The following is a 19,415-nucleotide window of genomic DNA, read 5'->3' on the forward strand; positions in this document are numbered from 1 at the left end:
ACGCAGTGAATCATATATTAAGCAAATTAATATATGACTACTGCATGACATGTCCAGTTTTGAGACATGCAAATAATGTTCTGTAATTTAACATGGTGATTGATTGATTGATTGATTGATTGATTGATTGATTGATTGATTGATTGATTGATTGCCCACTAGGTCTCCAAGATGATGAAGACCTCAGGGTGATGATGGCGGGGTCGACCCTAAGGAAAATCAAGTCACGCTCCTGGAAGAAGCAGAGACATTTCCGTCTCCTTGAAGACAGGACGACTATCTGGTACAAGTCCAGTTGGGGAAGGGGCCACTCCACCTGTGAGTAGTATACAGCTGCTGTGTTTGTTATTTGTGTGTATCTTGTGTTCTGTACTGCTGTAATGACATATTGACCACTCTCATAACACATGTCTCCTCAGAAATAATTATCACTCACTATATTATAAAAATGTATCAATTATTTAATATTATATAATATTATATAATACATCCATCCATCTATCCATCTCCCTCCGCTTATCCGGAATCGGATCACGGAGGTAACAGTTCCAGAAGACAATCCCAGAGTTCCCTTTAATACCGTCTCTGTCGAGTGGAAACCTCATGTGTCCAAAACTGTTACTTTTCAGGATTCAAAATTCTAAAATAGTAAAAGTAGCAGATCTACAAGCTCAAAACAATTTTCGAGCTTGTAGATCTGCTACTTTTGCTTCTTTTGTGTAGGGCACTCATTTACGAAAATACACACAATTAAAATATGGAGATAAGAGGTTTCTGCCTGACAGCAGCGATATAATACATTGTGTCATAGAGAGACTATCGTCCAGGCACTTGTGGCCTGGGGTTGTTTATCAAGGGAAAGGGAGATAATGTGTTAATCACATACACATAGGCTTATTTAGACACAAAGACAAGGAGAAGATAGCATTTGAGCAAGGCAGCAACCGTGACAGCTATATTTGACGTGCAGAGTTCGTTCTGCAGCAATAAGGCCACTCAGGGTGATAGCTCTGAGCGCGGTGGGGCTTCATTTTGTGCAAATTCGTTAGCTACTGTCTGTATCTGTGCTAACCCTTTGGGTTAACCACTTTCTTTTTTTTTAAACATTTTTTTTATCCCACGATTTTTGTAACCCATTTTTTTCACCCAGTGCCAATTGCCTAAGCTGTAATCCTAGGCGCTACTCTCCCTCTGCCAGCCTGGGGAGAGCCCCGAACTGAGCTCATGCTTCCTTCAATACAACAAAGTAAATAGGGCTTAAGCGGTTAACAGTTAACAGCACAAAGGGTTATTGTATGTCAACCTCTCAATCCTTTTATCATGCACTCCCCTCGCCCAGGTCTGGGTTATCATATTACAGGAAATAAAATAATATGACACACATAACGCACACATTTCTTTTGTTCAAATTTACATTGTCTTCCTATTATACGATTTCCTGTTAATTTCCATCAATATATAATTACCTACATGTCATCATATTAATTATAACTAACTATATTTCTAAATCGACTGTATACTATCGCTGACATCAACACTGACAATGATATTTCATTTTGAACAAATGATCCATCTTTTGTGCTTGCTTAGTAGAGTATAACACTCTGATTTTGTGAAAAAACAACAGACGATCCGGGCACTCAGAAGTAAAAAGGAGGAACAGCCTTTATTTAATAAAAGGCAACTGCCAACATGTTTCGACCTCGGAAGGTCTTCATCAGGGCGAAACATGTTGGCAGTTGCCAATTAATAAATAAAGTCTGTTCCTCCTCATCTGTTATTTTTTTTTTTTTTACATGTTTTGATCCCGTTTCATCCGTGAGCACCATTGACACTTTACTATAGCTTTTTACTAGCTTACCTTTTCCTGTGAGCACCTGGTTGTTCTTGTTTTTTCTGACTCTGACTTTGTGTTGTGTTTTGGTTTGTTTGATTGTCTGGTTTATATTTTGTTTTGTTTTTCTTGTTAAATGTTTTGTATTTGTGTGTTTACAGTATATTGTACTATACACTATAGTGTCTTTAGGACCCTCGAAAAAGAGATGCTACATCTCAAGGGGGTTATTCCTAATGCAGAATTTCATCAGCAACAACATAACACGTAATCTATTCAATTGGCTCTCAAAGTGGGGTCCGGGGATCCCCCACAGGTCCTTGGGGGGTGGGGGGGGGGGGGGTACTACCAGGGGGTCCAATAGCAGATCTACTATTTTTGAAAAATCTTTTAAAAACATTGCTAAAATTGAATATTACAGTATATATATTTTTAAAGCGTACATTTTTAACTCAAATCTTTGCTTCTGGAGGTCCCTGGCACAAAATATTTTTGAGATGGGGGGGGGGGGGGGGTTCACAGCCAAAAAAATTTTTGGGGGTCCTTGACATGAAAATATTTGAGAAGCACTGATCTATCATGGACATGGTCTCAGTCTCAGTGAGTGATGTGGAGGCGGTGCGGGAGGGCCACCAGTCCGAGCTGCTGATGAGCATCGCCGAGGAGTTCCCCGCAGAACACTGCTTCACCCTGGTGTACCACGGCCGCCAGGGAAACCTGGACCTGGTGGCCGACTCGCCCGAGGAGGCGCGGGCCTGGGTCCGTGGCATGCGCAAGCTGATCCACAAGGCTGAAAATATGGACGAGAAAGAGAGGCTCGACCAGTATCCTTCAAGGTGTTCAGCAAGTCTCCCCCCAATAAGTGCAGTGTGTTTTACTCGGGCCTGTTCTCAATGGATTAATTGATTGCTATGAATTGATTCTACTATTATGAATGATTCTACTTCTGCTATTTATTGTTATCGATTACAGACAATTCTTGCGCAGCGAGTGGAGAAGTCGCAAATCAAAAATACAGTAGATAAATAAATGCATAAATATTAAGTAAGTAAGCTTTGCAGAGCCATGTGGCCCATAGGGCAGGAGCCTATCTCCTGTTTCTGTAGCGTGAGGCAGCTTGATGTACAAGTACATCCCTTGGACATGGCGCTAGTACGTCGCAGTATTTACAGTCTTTGGTATGACCCGATCGGGGGAGTCAAACCACGACCTCCCAATCTCAGGGTCTAACCACAAGGCCCGAGATAAATAAATGCGTAAATATTTATCATATACACCCAGCAGTACATACAGTACTTACACATAATAAGAATACAATTCAGTGTGTAGGTATTGGGGGTCTGCCCTCATATTGTTTGCTGAGAAATGAAATGCTGTATGGTACGAAGGATTTATGATCATGATTTTGTTATGTAAAGGGACTTACGACCAGATGGTAAAGGTTATTGATTTTGTAGGGAGGGAGTGGGGTCACTGGGGATGGAGTTTGTTTTCTTCAGGGTGTGGGCTTCATGGATGGATGAGATGGTGTTGAATTTGGCTTGCTGTGGTGACTAGCATTTTAAGCAGAAATAACGGGAAAGAATTATCATGTTTAGGCTTTAACTTAACCACTTAAGCAACATATACTCGTTTGTCAGACAAAGAATAGTGAAAATAGTTGATCTACAAGCTCACAACACTGTGCTGTGAGCTTGTAGATCTGCTATTTTTGTACATCTGTACCTTTTTTAAAAACATTAAAAAAAAATCCAAGATAGGGCAATTTATGTACACATTGGAGTTGGCCTTAGCCGCCCTTCAGGTGGGTGTTGGACTGGTTTCAGAGGGCTGACAAGAACAAAGACGGGCGGATGAACTTTAAGGAGGTGCGTAAACTGCTGCTGATGATGAACACGGACATGGAGGAGAACCACGCTTTGCACCTCTTCACGGTAAGCTCCCCACACTCACACCCAATCTTTTCGGTCCCCCGAAATGTCTTCCCAGATGATAGGATTCGATTAATCTGTTAAACATAAATAGTCAATTATGGTGCATTTATATAGCTTATAGCTATAGTATATAGCTTTACAATGTGTATTACACACCGATGGCGGAGGAAACCATGCAAGGCACCCACCTGCTCATCGGGAGCAGTTAAGGGTTCATTGGCTTGCTCAAGGGCACTTCGAAACTAAGCCAGGGGGATTCCAGGATCGAACCTAAGCCTTTTGACAACATCTAAACTAAACTAGCAAACCCACTTTAAAAACATGAAGTCAAAACAAAATGCAAAATAAAAATGAATTAAAAAAAATCTAAACCATGTCCAATTAAAACCGGGAAAGCGTCTGTGTCATTTTAGAATTTTGCTTTGGCTATTCAAAAATAGCAGATGTACAAGCTCACAGCGTGTCACTTCGTGCCACGCTGCGAGCTTGTACATCTGCTATTTTTGAACATTTCTGAAAGATCTTGAAAGTTTGAGCGCTACTGATTTAGAAGGCATTTGTAGAATCGGCCTCAGGTCTTAATGGGTCAATGAACCTTGATCCACAGATGGCTGACAAGTCAGACAGCGGCTCCCTGGAGATGGAGGAGTTTGTGCAGTTCTACAGGATGCTGACCCAGAGGGACGAGGTGTGGAAGGTGTTCCAGGACTTCTCTGGAGATGGAGAGAGGCTGACCCTGGACGAGCTGCAGTCCTTCCTCACCCAGGAGCAGAAGGAACCGGAGCGCAGCAGACTTACGCTCCTTGACCTCGTTGACCGCTACGAACCGTCTAATGGTAAACGCAGTGGTGTGGTGTAAAGTAACTAAGTACATTTACTCAAGTAGTGTACTTAAGTACACTTTTGAGGTACTCTTACTTTATTGGAGTAATTGTCTATGCTTTTGCTTTTACTCCATCTCTCCATCTTTACTACATCTCAGAGGCAAATATTGTACTTTTACTCCACTATGATTATTTGAAAACTTTAGTTACTAGTTACTTTGCAGGTATAAATTATTACATTATAAAACATACATTAGCCACTTCAGCCCTATTTTATACCGAGGCTATTTGAAAATAGCCGATCTACAAGCTCACAACGCCCCACGATGCGACACGTTGTGAGCTTGATCTGCTATTTTCAAACATTTTAGTACTTTTACTTTTGGTACTTTAAGTACATGTTGATACCAATACTTTTGTACTTTTACTCAAGTAAATGTTGAATTCCGGACCTTTACTTGTAACAGAGTACTTCTACATTGCAGTATTGATACAGTACTTATACTTAAGTAAAACATTTGAGTACTTTTTCCACCACTGGGTAAACGTCAAGGTTGTTATAGTTATTTTGTTCGTTTTGGTTAAATATAATAACACCTCTGTGGCTGGTCTCCATACCGGAGGTCTGGCATGTTGATTAAATGACTCACAGTATATTTAACTTGACATATTGATTTTTTCAAAGGTGGTTTGTTTGATTTTTGATTAAGCCATTGGACTCCATTCGTTTCAGTACGGTAGAAAGATCTACCGGCAAATACTTGAAACTTGCTTGAAATTGGTAATTCAATGTGCAAAACGTTGTTTTATTTTTTTACGCCGTGGCTCTGCAAAAGGCTAGTGCTGAAACCTTGCACAAAGTAGTCATACATCATAGATATGTTAATGTTATATAAATCACTGACGCCACAGGCTTGTTCGTGCTAAAATTACATTGTCATTGCATGTGTTTGATATGAACAAAATTCAAAGGTCCATGACTTACAATGCAATGTATGACATATGGCCAAATATGTGATTAGAATCAAGAATCAAGAATCAAGAATCACTTTATTTGTCACTTTCTCCATGTACTTACATACATACAGAAAATGAAATATCGTTCCCCCTCAGTCACTAGCAGTGTAACATAAAACATCAAACCTATCTAAAAAACATAAAAGACCCAGACTAAAAACAGCATAAACAAACATAAAAACAGCATAAACAAACATAAAAAACCCCAAACAATATGTACAGTATGACGTGCAAATTCATCTATAAAAGCTATCAACGCAGCACATATACTGTAGGTAAAGTGCCATGGTGCAATCCTTTAAAAAACACATTTATAATGTTATAATGTTTCTTTAAGACTAGATGTTGTGCTGATTCATGCAGCACCGTCTAAACACACTACACCCAGTGATGTAATGGAAACCTTTCATCTATATTAATTGGCAGAGCTGAACTAGTATATTGACCCACAAAACTCAAGTGTCTCTGAACCAAGTGGTAACTGCAGCCAGTTACCAGAGCATTCTTTGTAACCTTAATGCAGTGGTTCTCAAAGTGGGGTCCTGGGACCCCCCAGGGGTCCTTGAGGGGGTCCCCAGTAAAATGTGTCAATACAGCATCACAAAAATGTACACGCTCACAGCGTGTCACTTTGTGCCTCGCTGCGAGCTTGTACATCTGCTATTTTTGAAAATGTTTGAAAAATCTAAAGAAATAAATAATATTTTTTCATTTCTTAACACATTTTTCTATTCTGGGGATCCCTGGCACACAAACTTTTCAGATGGGGGTCCGCAGCCAAATACATATAAATGTAGAACCACTGACATTAATGTGTCTATATCACATCCTCTCTCACCTGCAGCCAAGGTGCAGGGGGTCATGACTCTAGATGGCTTCCAGATGTACCTGTGCTCCAAGGACGGCTCCATCTTCAGACCCGACTGTCTGGACCTCCACCAGGACATGAGCCAGCCTCTGAGCCACTACTTCATCTCCTCCTCCCACAACACCTACCTCCTGGAGGACCAGCTCCGAGGGCAGAGCAGCCAGGAGGCCTACATCCAGTAAGTAAATGGTAAAATGGTAAATGGTGCATTTATATAGTGCTTTTATCCAAAGCGCTTTACATAGATTGTGCATTACATTCACCCATTCATACACCGATGGCAGAGGAAACCATGCAAGGCACCAACCTGCTCATCGGGAGCAATTAGGGGTTCAGTCAGCGTCTTTCTCAAGGATACTTCGACACTAACTCTGGGGGAGCCCCCCAGCCCGGGATCGAACTGGGAACCTTGCGGTTTCCAGTTCACTCTACCTGGCCACTCTACCCCTGCCCCCCTGAGTAAGTAAGTAAGGCAGGGGTTCTAAAAAGTGGGGTCCGGGAACGACCCCCCAGGGGTCCTTGAGGGGGTTCCAGGGGGTCCCCAGCAAAATGAGTTAATATAGCATCAAAATCAGTTTAACCCTGATTAACCACTTTAACCCTATATTTGAAAATAGCAGATCTACACGCTCACAACGCGTCGATGTGATACACTTTTTTTTTCCTACCCCCTTTTCTCCTACATTTCTGTCATTACGCCAATCACTAGCACCTAAACCATGGAGCACCAGAGAGCGCATGCTCTCCCACACTACCATTGCCCGTTGCCCGGCTCTCCCCCACCCCCCCGTCGGCTATTTGAAAATAGCCGATCTACAAGCTCACAACGCGTCGCGATGCGACGCGTTGTGAGCCTGTAGATCTGCTATTTTCAAAAACTCTTGCAATAAAATGTGGAATATTTGGAGTGTTTTTTGAAACATTCTAACAACACAAATGCTCTCTGGCTGGCACAAAACATTGTCATGAAAATATTTGAGAACCACTGGTTTAAATAATAATTACAAAAAAAGAAACACGTGTGTGAGTCTCTCTTTGTGCTCTCCCACACATACAGAGTGTAAGTTAGGCGCGCGTGATGCCAATTATATCCTCCCCACACACATTTCTGTGTGTTATCACTGCTGACTCATTGTGATCTTAAAACAATGTGGAAAGTTTGAATATTCTTTGAAACATTTTAACAACACAAATCTTATATCGGGGTCACTAGCACAAAATACATAATTAATTCATTTGGGGGTCCTTGATATGAAAAAGAACCACTGCGGGAAGGGAATCGCATTTTCATAAATGTTGCATGCCCCACATGTGACAGCATGTACAATAACATGTACATAGATAGATGCAGTTTGTTTATCCATTGCCACGTTCGTTCTCTATATAGACTATACCGGCTTAGCTTTTTGATGTGGCAACCACACCACATTTTCCCTTTTATTTTCTCACATAAAAGACATTAAATTGGAGAAAATTGTAAAAGAAAAATATTATTTTATCGTCACAATATGATTTTATGGTCCAAAAATACGTTATTTGGTCATACTTATCATGCAATGTTATTTTGTCTATATCGCCCAGCCCCTCCTTAGTAATTTTTTTGATTGATTTATTGAATACTTGTTAGTCAGCACTGAGGTACAGTGAGACATTTATGCTTAAAGGATAACACCAAAAAGTCCTGGGGACTTCTGGTTTCCATTTTGGTCCTATGTATTCAATTCATCACTGGTATGCATCTGCTCATGCATGTGTTCTTGTGGGTGTTTGTGTGTGGTGTAGGGCTCTGAAACGGGGCTGTCGCTGTGTAGAGGTGGACTGCTGGGACGGCAGTGACGGCGAGCCTGTGGTTTATCACGGTCACACACTGACCTCAAAGATCCTCTTTAAGGATGTCATCGCCGCAGTCGGGGAGTACGCCTTCAAGGTGGGAGTAATAAGGCTGTCAGGGTCATTACAGTGTAGTTGACAATTAATTGTCGTATTAATAATTGCGATTAAAGATTTAATTGTGTTTTTGGCATTGAACATTGGAACATGAATCAAAATAAATGTTCTGTTTGCCTTTTAGGCTTTGCTAACAACAATTGCACATGGCAGATATAACAAATAACTATTCACAGAAATGACTGACAATAATTAGTACCAATAATAAAAAATAAATAATGTAATTGTATTTACATTTTTTATAAACAGTCAAACAATTTTTAAAGTAGCGGAAATAGATGACCTACAAGCTGAGCTTGTAGATTGGCTATTTTAGCAGTTTTTGTGTGTGTGTGAGTGTGCGTCCGTGCGTGCGTGTGTCTGTGTGTCATTAAAGACGGCTATAATAGGCGGGCTGAGGGAAGGAAGAAATAAATACATAAGGAGTGTGTGTGAGAGAGACTGGAAGAGAGAGAAAGAGAGAGAGCAAATGGAAAGAGTGAGGCACAAACATGTGTACACACACACACACACACACACACACACACACACACACACGCACGCACGCACGCACGCACGCACGCACGCACGCACACACACACACACACACACACACACACACACACGCTGGGTCTGTTCTATTCTGTCCTGCTATACAAGACAGGAAAACCTCACATTATCTTATCACTTTGTTATGGTACAGTACCTCCCTTGTTTCATTTGCACTCTCTTTCCTTCTCTGTCTCTGTTCTCTTGTCAAATAGAGAGAGAGAAAGAAAGAGAGTGAGAGACAATTCTATTCTACAGACAAATTGATAATACAATATTCTCTCTTGGCTTTCCTTTGTGTACTGTTAGGCATCAGACCTCCCTGTCATTCTGTCTCTGGAGAACCACTGCAGTGTGGAGCAACAGACGGTCATGGCCCAACATCTGGACCAAATCCTGGGCGACACTCTTCTGAGGAGCCCACTGGACGAGCAGGTCCCCCAACAGCTACCCTCTCCACAGGTTGGACACCCGCTCATGGCATTTGAGATTTCGCTGTTGTCGGGCAGAATCCTCTTATCTCCATATTCTAACCTTCTGGACATTCACTTCTTAAAACTCATGATACATACATGTTGTACCTTGTATTTTGCCTGTTTTGTTTTCCTCAAAGTGCATATTTGTCTATTCATCTATTAGATTTTCATTGGCTGTATTTAGTTTTTGGGGTTTTATCCATTAAAACTATTCGCAACTTTTAGAAGTGATACAGAAGTGGGGGTTCACTCACTGGTTCCTAGTTTGATTTATTTTAAAAACGACTGAAAGAGCTTTAACGTTGCTTGAAATTTCCCTTTGCTAAGTGGAGTAATTAAGCACTACTGCTCTGAATAGGATTTCAGGTAGTTCCTCCGCTCGGTGCAATTCGGGGACTTGGGGAATCATTAACAATTGAAAGGCATTCCAAAAACGTTATGGTCTGTCTATTCCTTGTTATTCGTCTGACACACTGCAAAGAGCAGTTATGTATAATTTACATAATGCTTTTTTCCCCCAGTCAGAGCACTTAACAGCAATCAATGTTTACAGGAATGCTGAGTAGCAATAAGGAAAGTGAATCACAGTACTTTGCTGTGCTTGATTATATGGAAGTGGGGCAACTAAATGCTTACCTGGTAGGATGGTCTTCACCAAGGGAACAAATGACAGCATCCCTGTCTGAGGTCATGCTATCCCATAATGCGATGCTCACATTTGAGTGCTTTGTGTAGAGATATCATGTTAGACCAGGAAACTGATGTCCTTGTTATGTTATGGCCTTGTCCTGATGAGGATTTTCTCATTTAAATTTAAGTGAAACTCAGTTTACTTTACAATTGACATATTAGGCTTACATGCCATTTTCAGGTTTCACACTGCGTTCATCAGAGCAAAGTTTCTGCTTTTAATAACAGAAACATATTGTGGGGGGAAATGGTGTCTTTGGATACACATTTTGGATAGGAGCAGTTGCCAAGGGGTTTTCTGGCCTCTGAGTGCCTCTTTGTGGGTGCTCATTGCAGGAACTCCAGGGGAAGATTCTGCTGAAAGCCAAGAAGATTGGTGGTCTGGAGCCCTGTCTGGATGAGAACCTTACAGATGAAGTTAGCGATGATGACGATGCTGAGAGCCCCACTGAGGAACAACCCGCCGAGTGTCCGAACGTCAATGAGCAGGTAGAATGATCCAATAAGCATCTAAAGTGTGGTGTTAACGTGTTGTGTCCTTGGTGACCTTTTTTCCCTTTTTCCCAGGGAAAAAAGGACTAACTGGATTAGCTAATTAGCTTTTGTGATAGCTGAGAGGGAAGACAGATGGGAAACAGGACAGGCACGAGGATATCTATAAAACTGCAGCAGGAGAGAGATAGTGAGGACAGACTGGTGAAGAAGAAAGGGCGTTATGGGAAGAGACAGGAAAGAGAGGAGACAGTGAAGGAAAATAATAGAGAAAGGAGGAAAATATAAAAGGTAACAGATATGTTCTCTTTTAGTCTGGGCAAAAATATCGGATTTTAATTACAGAACCTTTGTAAAACGTTAAATCCAGGAAATGGACACAATGAAATGGACTTAATGACCTGGGTTCAAGTTCCCCTTCCTCTCTTTCTTCAATGTGTAATGAATTCACCTGGGAATTCTAACAACCACTCTGACATCAATACAGGAGGCATGTCTCTCTACCAACACAATTGCTTGTTTCTTCTAATAACTGTGGTGTGTGAGCATTGTGTGTTTTGTTTGTTTTTCAAACGGTTTCTCTTCAATAAGGCAGAAAACGGCGGGACGTCTACAAGAGTTTTATCTGTGTATCAATGTTGCAATTTCTCCTCAGAAGACCAAGTCTAAGTTGTCCAGAGAGCTGTCAGACCTGGTGGTCTACTGCAAGAGCGTCCACTTCCATGGTTTTGAGCATGCCCGGTTGCACAACAAATGCTACGAGATGTCGTCTTTATCCGAGAAGAAGTCCAGGAAGCTCATCAAGGATGCAGGTGAATTTCAAACAGAGACGCACTACACTAGACCTGAGATGTCTGTTACTGTGTCACCATGCCACTATGGCTACTACTGTGTAATCAATCATACCCATAATCTCAAGACCCATAATCTTTTCATTCCTTTAACTGAATGGGTTCTCAGATTGTCATATACAAGCAAGCGCAATGCTGAATGAATATCCTGTACTATTACCTACTATAAGTTCAATAATTCATATTTATTTATTTACCCATCCCCATAGTCTCAAATTAATTTAGATTTATGTTAACTTACTGTGTAAATGTGGGTTCTTTATTATTGTCTGCGCTATAAAAGGCTGATTTGTGTTTTTAACTATAACTGCACCGATCTGCGTGAAACTTTGCACACACACTCCCTAGAGGCCAAGGAAAAACATCTGCCCTGCATTTTTCACATTTGCATTTTATAGCGCCACCAGGAGGCCGACTTATGTAAAACACATTTCTGGATATTAAGCCTTCAGATTTTATCCAAATTTCACACACATCGGTACACATTATCTCTATTGTCATGTGATCAAGATGGAACTGTTTGATTTTTCATATTTCATCCTGATTGGCTAACATTGACATCTAAAGTTTGCAGAAGTGGCCCGTTTTGAACAAAATGCCACAAATCATGAACGCAGCGTCCGATTGAGGTGACACTTTGCATGCACATTCGCACTAAGTTGAAGAACAAATGCCACCCTTTAACATTGCCCTATTATAGCGCCACCAGGAGGACGATTTTTTCAACACTTTTTTTTTTGTATTACTCCTACAAATGTTGTCCAATCATCATGCAAATCGGTACCCATTATCTCTATAGTCAAGTGATCAAGATGTTTCTGTCCGATTTTTCATATTCCGTCCTGATTGGCAAATTCCGAACATTGCTGACCCACAATAACCTACCTGACCTGGCGGAGACCTGTGCTCCAAGGAGCACTTTTTCTAGTTTTAATTGTTTTCATAAAACCTTGTTCGTCAACACCATGTTAACATTTTTGGCTGCAGTGAATCTAGATCCCCCCCCCCCCCTCCCTAAGGAATAGGTGGTGTGTGAGTGACAAAATTCTGTTGCTGTAACACAGGGACAGACTTTGTGCGACACAACTCGAGGCAGCTGAGCAGGATCTACCCCAGCGGGATGAGGACGGACTCCTCTAACTACAACCCCCACGATCTGTGGAATGTGGGCTGTCAGATAGGTAAGGAGATAGACCTCTGTCACTCGCCGGTTCAACTTCAGATGTTATGTTTGGCGGCTGCAACAAGTGAATGATGGAAACTGTTTGTTGTAGCTTGCAATGTTTTAAGCACAAGCTAAATCTTATGAGCCGTTGCTGTTGTCAATTATAAGTACTGTAGCTTTTCAATTACGATGGCTTGATGGCATTGTGAAGCCCCATGTAATTCAGGAAGCGCTTTTGGACAAAATCAATGTGGTTAATATGTAACACTTGCATCGTGGTACAAAGCCACACATTTAAGCAGCAAATCTAACAGAGTTACAAATCATGCTAATTGATTTGGTTTGGTTTAATTTCTCTTCTAAAGAATAGCATTACTTTAACAAACCCAACAACTGCTTAATGACCTAATATCTTGAACAGTTTCTGTGGTTACAGTTCTTTGCACTGTTAATCCCCCTTTACCCCTCCCTTCCTCCCTCGCTTCCTCTTCAAAGTGGCACTTAACTTCCAGACGGCCGGACTGGCGATGGATCTGAATGATGGGCTGTTCAGGCAGAACGGTGGCTGCGGCTACGTACTCAAACCTGAGTTCCAGAGGGACAGCGGCACAACATTCAATCCCGAAAAACCGGAGGACTCCGAGGGTTACACGCCACTCCGCCTGTCCATCCAGGTTTAACCACGTGAACCGTATCATTCTTATTCGAGGGGGGGGGGGGGGGGGGGACATTAGGTGATAATGGCGGATAATATACAAGCTCACAACTTGTCGTGTGCCAAAGAGTTGTGAGCTTGTAGTTTGGCTGTAGTGTAGAGGGGGAAAGGGACGGGGCCTAGTATAGGCCAATGGCGAACTCCGGTCAATGAAGTATAGGGTATAAGTTTTATTGTGACATGTGTATTGCATACACATGTGCGCAATTAGCTGGATTGCAGTTGTACTGGGCGGCTACTAGGAGTTGATGTTTCTTTTCCTTTAAGTTGATGAAATGGAATCTTATCTGGGTGGAAGGAAAAAATACATATACGTATACATCTTTTTGGCAGAAAGTAAAACATACTGGGATATTGTCTTAACTGGTAAAACATATATTACACACAAACACATTCACACAGTTTGTAATAACTTCTTCTGTGTGTGTGTGTGTGTGTGTGTGTGTGTGTGTGTGTGTGTGTGTGTGTGTGTGTGTGTGTGTGTGTGTGTGTGTGTGCGTGTGCGTGCGTGCGTGTGTGTGTGTGTGTATTTCAGGTGATCAGTGGACAGCAGCTTCCCAAGGTGAACCAAAAAGAAGGCTCTATAGTAGACCCACTGGTCAGAGTGGAGGTGTATGGAGTGCCACAGGATCAGGCCAAGGAAGAGACCAGTCACATTAATAACAATGGTGAGAGAATCGTCAAACGGCAGAACCTTGGGTTGCTACCTGGATATGATAGAAGTCCAAATATTGTCCATTATCTTATCTGTTGCGTCTCTGCTCTATGAACAAGAGAAATCAGAAGACACTCTTTGTATGGAAAAACAGGCCTCAAAATCAAATTTTTAGCACATACACAAACGCAAAAAAAAGTTGATTAACTAGTATAATAAAAACAAATAATCCTGGTATGTAATTTGGGGAAAATGGAATGGCTGTATTCATGTTATATTACCTTTAATGAAAGTTCTCCAGGACAACAACACTCAGACAAAAATGTCAGCAATATCAGTGTAATATCTTTTATGTATTCCACTGTTTGTCTGTCTATAATGTTCCCAATGTAATGTATTCAACTGTTTATCTGTCTGTTTCCCAATGTAATGTTATGTAGTTGTATTCCTGTAAATGTATTCCTCTGTTTGTCTGTCTGATTTATTTTATGTTTCTTTGTGAGGACTGCGGATGAAAACTAGCATCTTTGCTAATTCCGGTGTATTTACGTCTTGACGTTCATTAATATGCATTGTCCTGTCCAAATAAACAAATGAATGAATCATCCAGAAGCCCTCAACCTTCCATCCAAAACCCAAGTGAAATTCTATGTAACAATGTACTTATGTACTTATGTATTGTATTACTTATTGAAGCTTAGCCTACTGATCTGAAAGTATTATGTATAATAACACTCAGCCATTAAAAAAGACATGTAGGTTCAAGTGTAATCGTCTGCCTCTGACTGCCCTCTACCTGTAGGTTTTAACCCGGTGTGGAATGAGACTCTGAATTTTGTCCTTCACGCCCCTGAGTTGGCCCTGGTTCGTTTTGTGGCAGAGGACTATGACAAAGCATCCAGGAATGACTTCATTGGTCAATTCACCCTTCCATTCACATGCATTCAAGCAGGTAAGCAAGGCTGAGAATGATAAACGCCAAACATTGTCGTCACTGTGTGTAGCTGAATTAGTAGAGCATCACTGGCATACAGTCATAAATGTATAAACGAACTCCCGGTGGAGTTTTTTTTTTAAGTCTCTCAAAGGGTATGCGTGCTGTTAGAAGCCCTATGAATACGATACGATACGATAATACGATAATACTTTATTGTCAGTTCACACTGAAATTTGTCTTGCGACCCAGCAGCCATGTATGCAACAATAAACAATAAAACAGTACACACATTTGACATGACACAAGAAAACAAAAACAAAACAAAATACATACATAAAGACATACAAAGACAAGAGCAATGTCCACCTCTCAGCCTACCCCAAGCCTACAACTCCTGATTAAGCCTCAATGTCGTCTGATGGACAAAGGACCTCTTCAGTTTGACCTTATTGTATGTAGGAACACTGTATCTCCTTCCTGAAGGCAGCAACCTATATTCTCCATACAAAGCATGGCTAGTGTTTGAAGTGATATTCCTTGCCAACCTTATCATACTGTCATTATACGTAGATGTATAGAGCCTCTGAAGTGGTTGTCCAACAATCTTTGAACAAATGTTCAGTTGCTGCAGCAGTTGTGACTTTAAGGCTACAGACAGACATCCATACCAGGTGGTACTACAGTACTGCAGAACACTCATAATAACAGAAGTGAAAAACAAAAGAAGAATCTGTCTACTAGCACCAAAAGATCTCAGGCGGCGAAGGAAATAGACTCTTTGCTTTGTCTTCTTACCCACTGATTCAATCTGGTCTTTCCATGACAGAAGGTGGTCAATTACTACTCCTAGGTATGTATACGAACATACCTGGTTGATCTGTTCACTATGAATAGTAATGGGGGATCTGTGTATCTCTAGTGGGGCACCAAAAACAATCTCCTCTGTACAAAAGAAAGAACAGCCATTACAAGCAACAGCCTTGATATAATTTATTGCAGCAATCCCATAGTGTGGATACGTTTCGGATGAGACCGCTTATTTTGTTTAAGTGCTGATGTCACACACTGGCTCATGTGTTTTCAAAGCTCATCATAATGTCACCTTTTTCCCCCCAAACCGTGCAATTCCAAGGATATCGTCACATAAATCTCCTGTCTAAAGATGGAACAGCCATCCCTCCAGCCTCGCTGTTCGTCAACGTCACCATCTCAGAGCTCACCTAAGGAGTGGAACCTAAGCATACAGGAGGTGAATGAATGCAATATCTAAAAAAAAAATACATTTTGGATATTGAGTCGAGGCCATTACCAGGAAATAGGGTAATTGATCAAATCATTTTGTCCAGTAAAAGCATCTACATGTTAGAAACCAAAGCAAAGTGACTATCTTTTCTACTTTTTTCACGCAAGATTTCTCTAATGGAAAAGACTTTACAAGTCAGTATTTATTTTTCGCCATTTTTGTCATTAAAAATGGGTATTGGTGCAGCCTGATGTTAAAGGCAACCGTTGTAATTTAACTCAATGAGGATAAAAAAGAACAAGGTGGGAAACGACCAAAATGCCTTACCCTAAGCCACTAACTCAAACAGTATTATTTTATTTTCTGATGAACTTTTTAAAAATTCATTTTTTTAATGCCAAATTGAAAGCCATACCTGTTTTTGCATGTTTTAGCACATTGGTTATTGTGTATACTTTACATTGCTGTTAACCATTTCCCGAAGTTTTTGTAATGTGTAAAGCCATTGGTTTCCATGCTTTTGCTCATGGTATGAAGAACTATGAAGTGCATTTGTGGAGTCTTGAGATTGGCAATCCAACACTGTTTCTTAGATCACTTAATTGACTCCTGATATAATTCATAATTGGATTCAAAGTACTACTTTTTCTTTACAATACTCTTTCTTAATGGCTTCGCTTCTGATTACATGTCTAACCTGCTCGGATGTCTGAGATTCCCCCAAACATGAACACACAGGCAGACTTTTAAACTTTTAAATCTGCGCTTTTAACTGCATGACAATGCATGATAATACAACTTTGACCAAAGAATGCAGACAACATAAAGTACGCTGTGTTGGATTTCCTCTCTCAACCTATTTTCGAGTTTCTGTATGCAAGTTAAATAGGACCACAATTTAAATAAGCTTTTAGGCTTTCTTTTATGGCATCCTTTTGACCAATGTGTGCAATTAGATGTTTGTACATTTGTTTTGATGTCAATAGACACTAAGCCAAACAAAACAAAGTTCATTTTCAAACTACTGAAATGAATTGAAATCCTTTCTGGAAGGTAGGAAAAAACACATTCAAAACTCTAATTATACAATTGTATGCTTTGGTAAATGGTCAGCAGTATGTGTTTTGACCTCAGCAGGCTTAAAGGAGGAGTTCACCCAAAAAATTACTTATTTTCTATCAATTACACACCCCATGAAGCCTTGATTTCATGGATTTATTTTTGTTTTTGTGGCATTCCTAAGACAATAATTTGATGACGTGTGTATTTCCGGTAGGAGACACAAATAATCTACTTTGTGTCTCCTACCGGATACATTAGCCGACCAAAATGCCTTACCCTAAGCCACTAACTCAAACAGTATTATTTTATTTTCTGATGAACTTTTTAAAAATTCATTTTTTTAATGCCAAATTGAAAGCCATACCTGTTTTTGCATGTTTTAGCACATTGGTTATTGTGTATACTTTACATTGCTGTTAACCATTTCCCGAAGTTTTTGTAATGTGTAAAGCCATTGGTTTCCATGCTTTTGCTCATGGTATGAAGCATTATCATGCATTGTCATGCATTTTCTAAATATGAAAATAACAACAAGATGTTTGCTGCTCCTTGCCATTGCTCTTGCATCAAAACGTTTAGTTACGGGTAATGTTAAATTATACTATATACTTTTCAAAAAGACTACTTTTCAAAACACATTAGCTGGAAACGAGAGCACACGTGGCCTAGCTGCATGTCTAGCACCTAGTGTTTGCACTCAAATGTAATTGTTACTGAAATGCTGGGTTTTGTTTTGCCTGCTGATTTTCATGTTAGTAAACCGATTGTTTTACCACAGGATGTAGCTGAAAACTGAAGTGTCGCTTGCACTATGCAAAAATTGTCAAACATCTGTATTTAATGCCATTGAAGTAGTTAAATGTCTGCAATACCTTGCTTATTATAAAAAACAAAATGCCTGCAATGTAGCTGCATGTTGTATAATATTTATGTTTCATGAAGTGTGCCTACTGTAAATACATGTAAATATATTATTTTAAAATCATATGGTAGGTAAAGAAATGTTATGCAATGTAATTGAACATCAGAAGAACTGACAACTCATGCCACCTTGTGTCAAGAAACTCTAACTACCCCTTGAGTACTTGCTCTTTGTTGTTTTTCTGAAAACATAACCAACAATAAAAAATGCATTGTCTCATGTTATACTTGAGTACATCATTTGTATTGCAAAGTAGATACAAGCAGCACCTATTCCTCACATCTGTCCAGGGGCCAACACTGATATTTTCACAAATTGGTACCACCAAGGTGACCAAACACTTTTGATATTTTCTTCTTGATTCTTGGTAATTTCGTCTTCCTGACACTGACAACAAAAGGCTGGTGGACAATAAAACAAACTGGTCAACCTCTTATTCACAACTACAACGTTATAAAGCTACAAAAGAACAGGGATTTAAAATGATATCAGTGGACTTATGAATAAAGGTTTGAGGCATCAATTCTGTCAATTTGCACCAGGACCTGAACTTATCACACAGGGAAGAAAAGTTATAGTTGTACTGAGTGTGTCAAAGTGTTTGGTCACATAAGTCAAATGAAACAACACATGAGGATCCATTAAGGTGAAAAATGCTTTACCTGTAAGGTGTGTGAAAGAAATTTCAATCAAAATTGTGATCTGAATAGACACATGATAATACATACATACTGGTGTAAAACCTTTTACATGTATAGATTGTGGCAAAGGCTTTTGTCAAATGGAATCTGAAAAGTGGGAGTGTGGAAAAGTATTTGTTCATAAGGGTAGTCTGAAACTACATAGATGACTCATACGGTCACAGTCACAGACTTTGCCTGTCTTGTCTAGGTCTTGTATTTCTATGTTATGTTCCTGTTCTAGTTTTCATGTTTTCTTCCCCAGGTGTTTCTAATGTGTAATCAGTCCTCATGTGTATATTAGTCTTGTTCCCCAGTCAGTCCTTGTCAAGTCAAGTTTGGTGTGACATCATGTCCAGTGTTAGTTTGTGATTTCTGTTCTGTTCACCATGGGTTTTTGAACACTACCTGCCTGGCTGTCCTGCTTTTGGGTCCTCACCACACCAGATTGTGACACATACAGGTGAAAAACCCTTTCCTTGTTCAGTGTGTGGCAACGTCTTTGGTCGAATGGGTCATCTAATTAGACACATGAGGATTCATACAGGTGAAAAACCCTTTACTTAAATATATAT

At 40.3% G+C, this 19,415-nt stretch overlaps 1 protein-coding gene across 2 annotated transcripts in view; it reads left to right on the top strand.

Moving 5' to 3' along the window:
- LOC308105688 (1-phosphatidylinositol 4,5-bisphosphate phosphodiesterase delta-4-like) overlaps positions 1-19,382 on the top strand; it is a 23,893-nt gene extending 4,511 nt beyond the window's left edge. For both annotated transcript variants that reach the window (XM_080456579.1, XM_080456578.1), the window contains 14 exons: positions 163-318; positions 2,430-2,658; positions 3,639-3,768; positions 4,376-4,604; positions 6,454-6,655; positions 8,260-8,404; positions 9,262-9,414; positions 10,455-10,607; positions 11,266-11,422; positions 12,526-12,642; positions 13,122-13,300; positions 13,877-14,009; positions 14,799-14,948; positions 16,066-19,382. In XM_080456579.1, coding sequence (XP_080312705.1) covers positions 163-318; positions 2,430-2,658; positions 3,639-3,768; positions 4,376-4,604; positions 6,454-6,655; positions 8,260-8,404; positions 9,262-9,414; positions 10,455-10,607; positions 11,266-11,422; positions 12,526-12,642; positions 13,122-13,300; positions 13,877-14,009; positions 14,799-14,948; positions 16,066-16,157 — 2,225 coding nt within the window. In that variant the 3' untranslated portion in view covers positions 16,158-19,382. The remainder of the gene's footprint in view (positions 1-162; positions 319-2,429; positions 2,659-3,638; positions 3,769-4,375; positions 4,605-6,453; positions 6,656-8,259; positions 8,405-9,261; positions 9,415-10,454; positions 10,608-11,265; positions 11,423-12,525; positions 12,643-13,121; positions 13,301-13,876; positions 14,010-14,798; positions 14,949-16,065) is intronic.
- Positions 19,383-19,415: the final 33 nt, after the last annotated feature.

Source organism: Gymnoscopelus braueri (assembly GCF_963280865.1).
Source record: "Gymnoscopelus braueri genome assembly, chromosome: 18".
NCBI lineage: Eukaryota > Metazoa > Chordata > Actinopteri > Myctophiformes > Myctophidae > Gymnoscopelus > Gymnoscopelus braueri.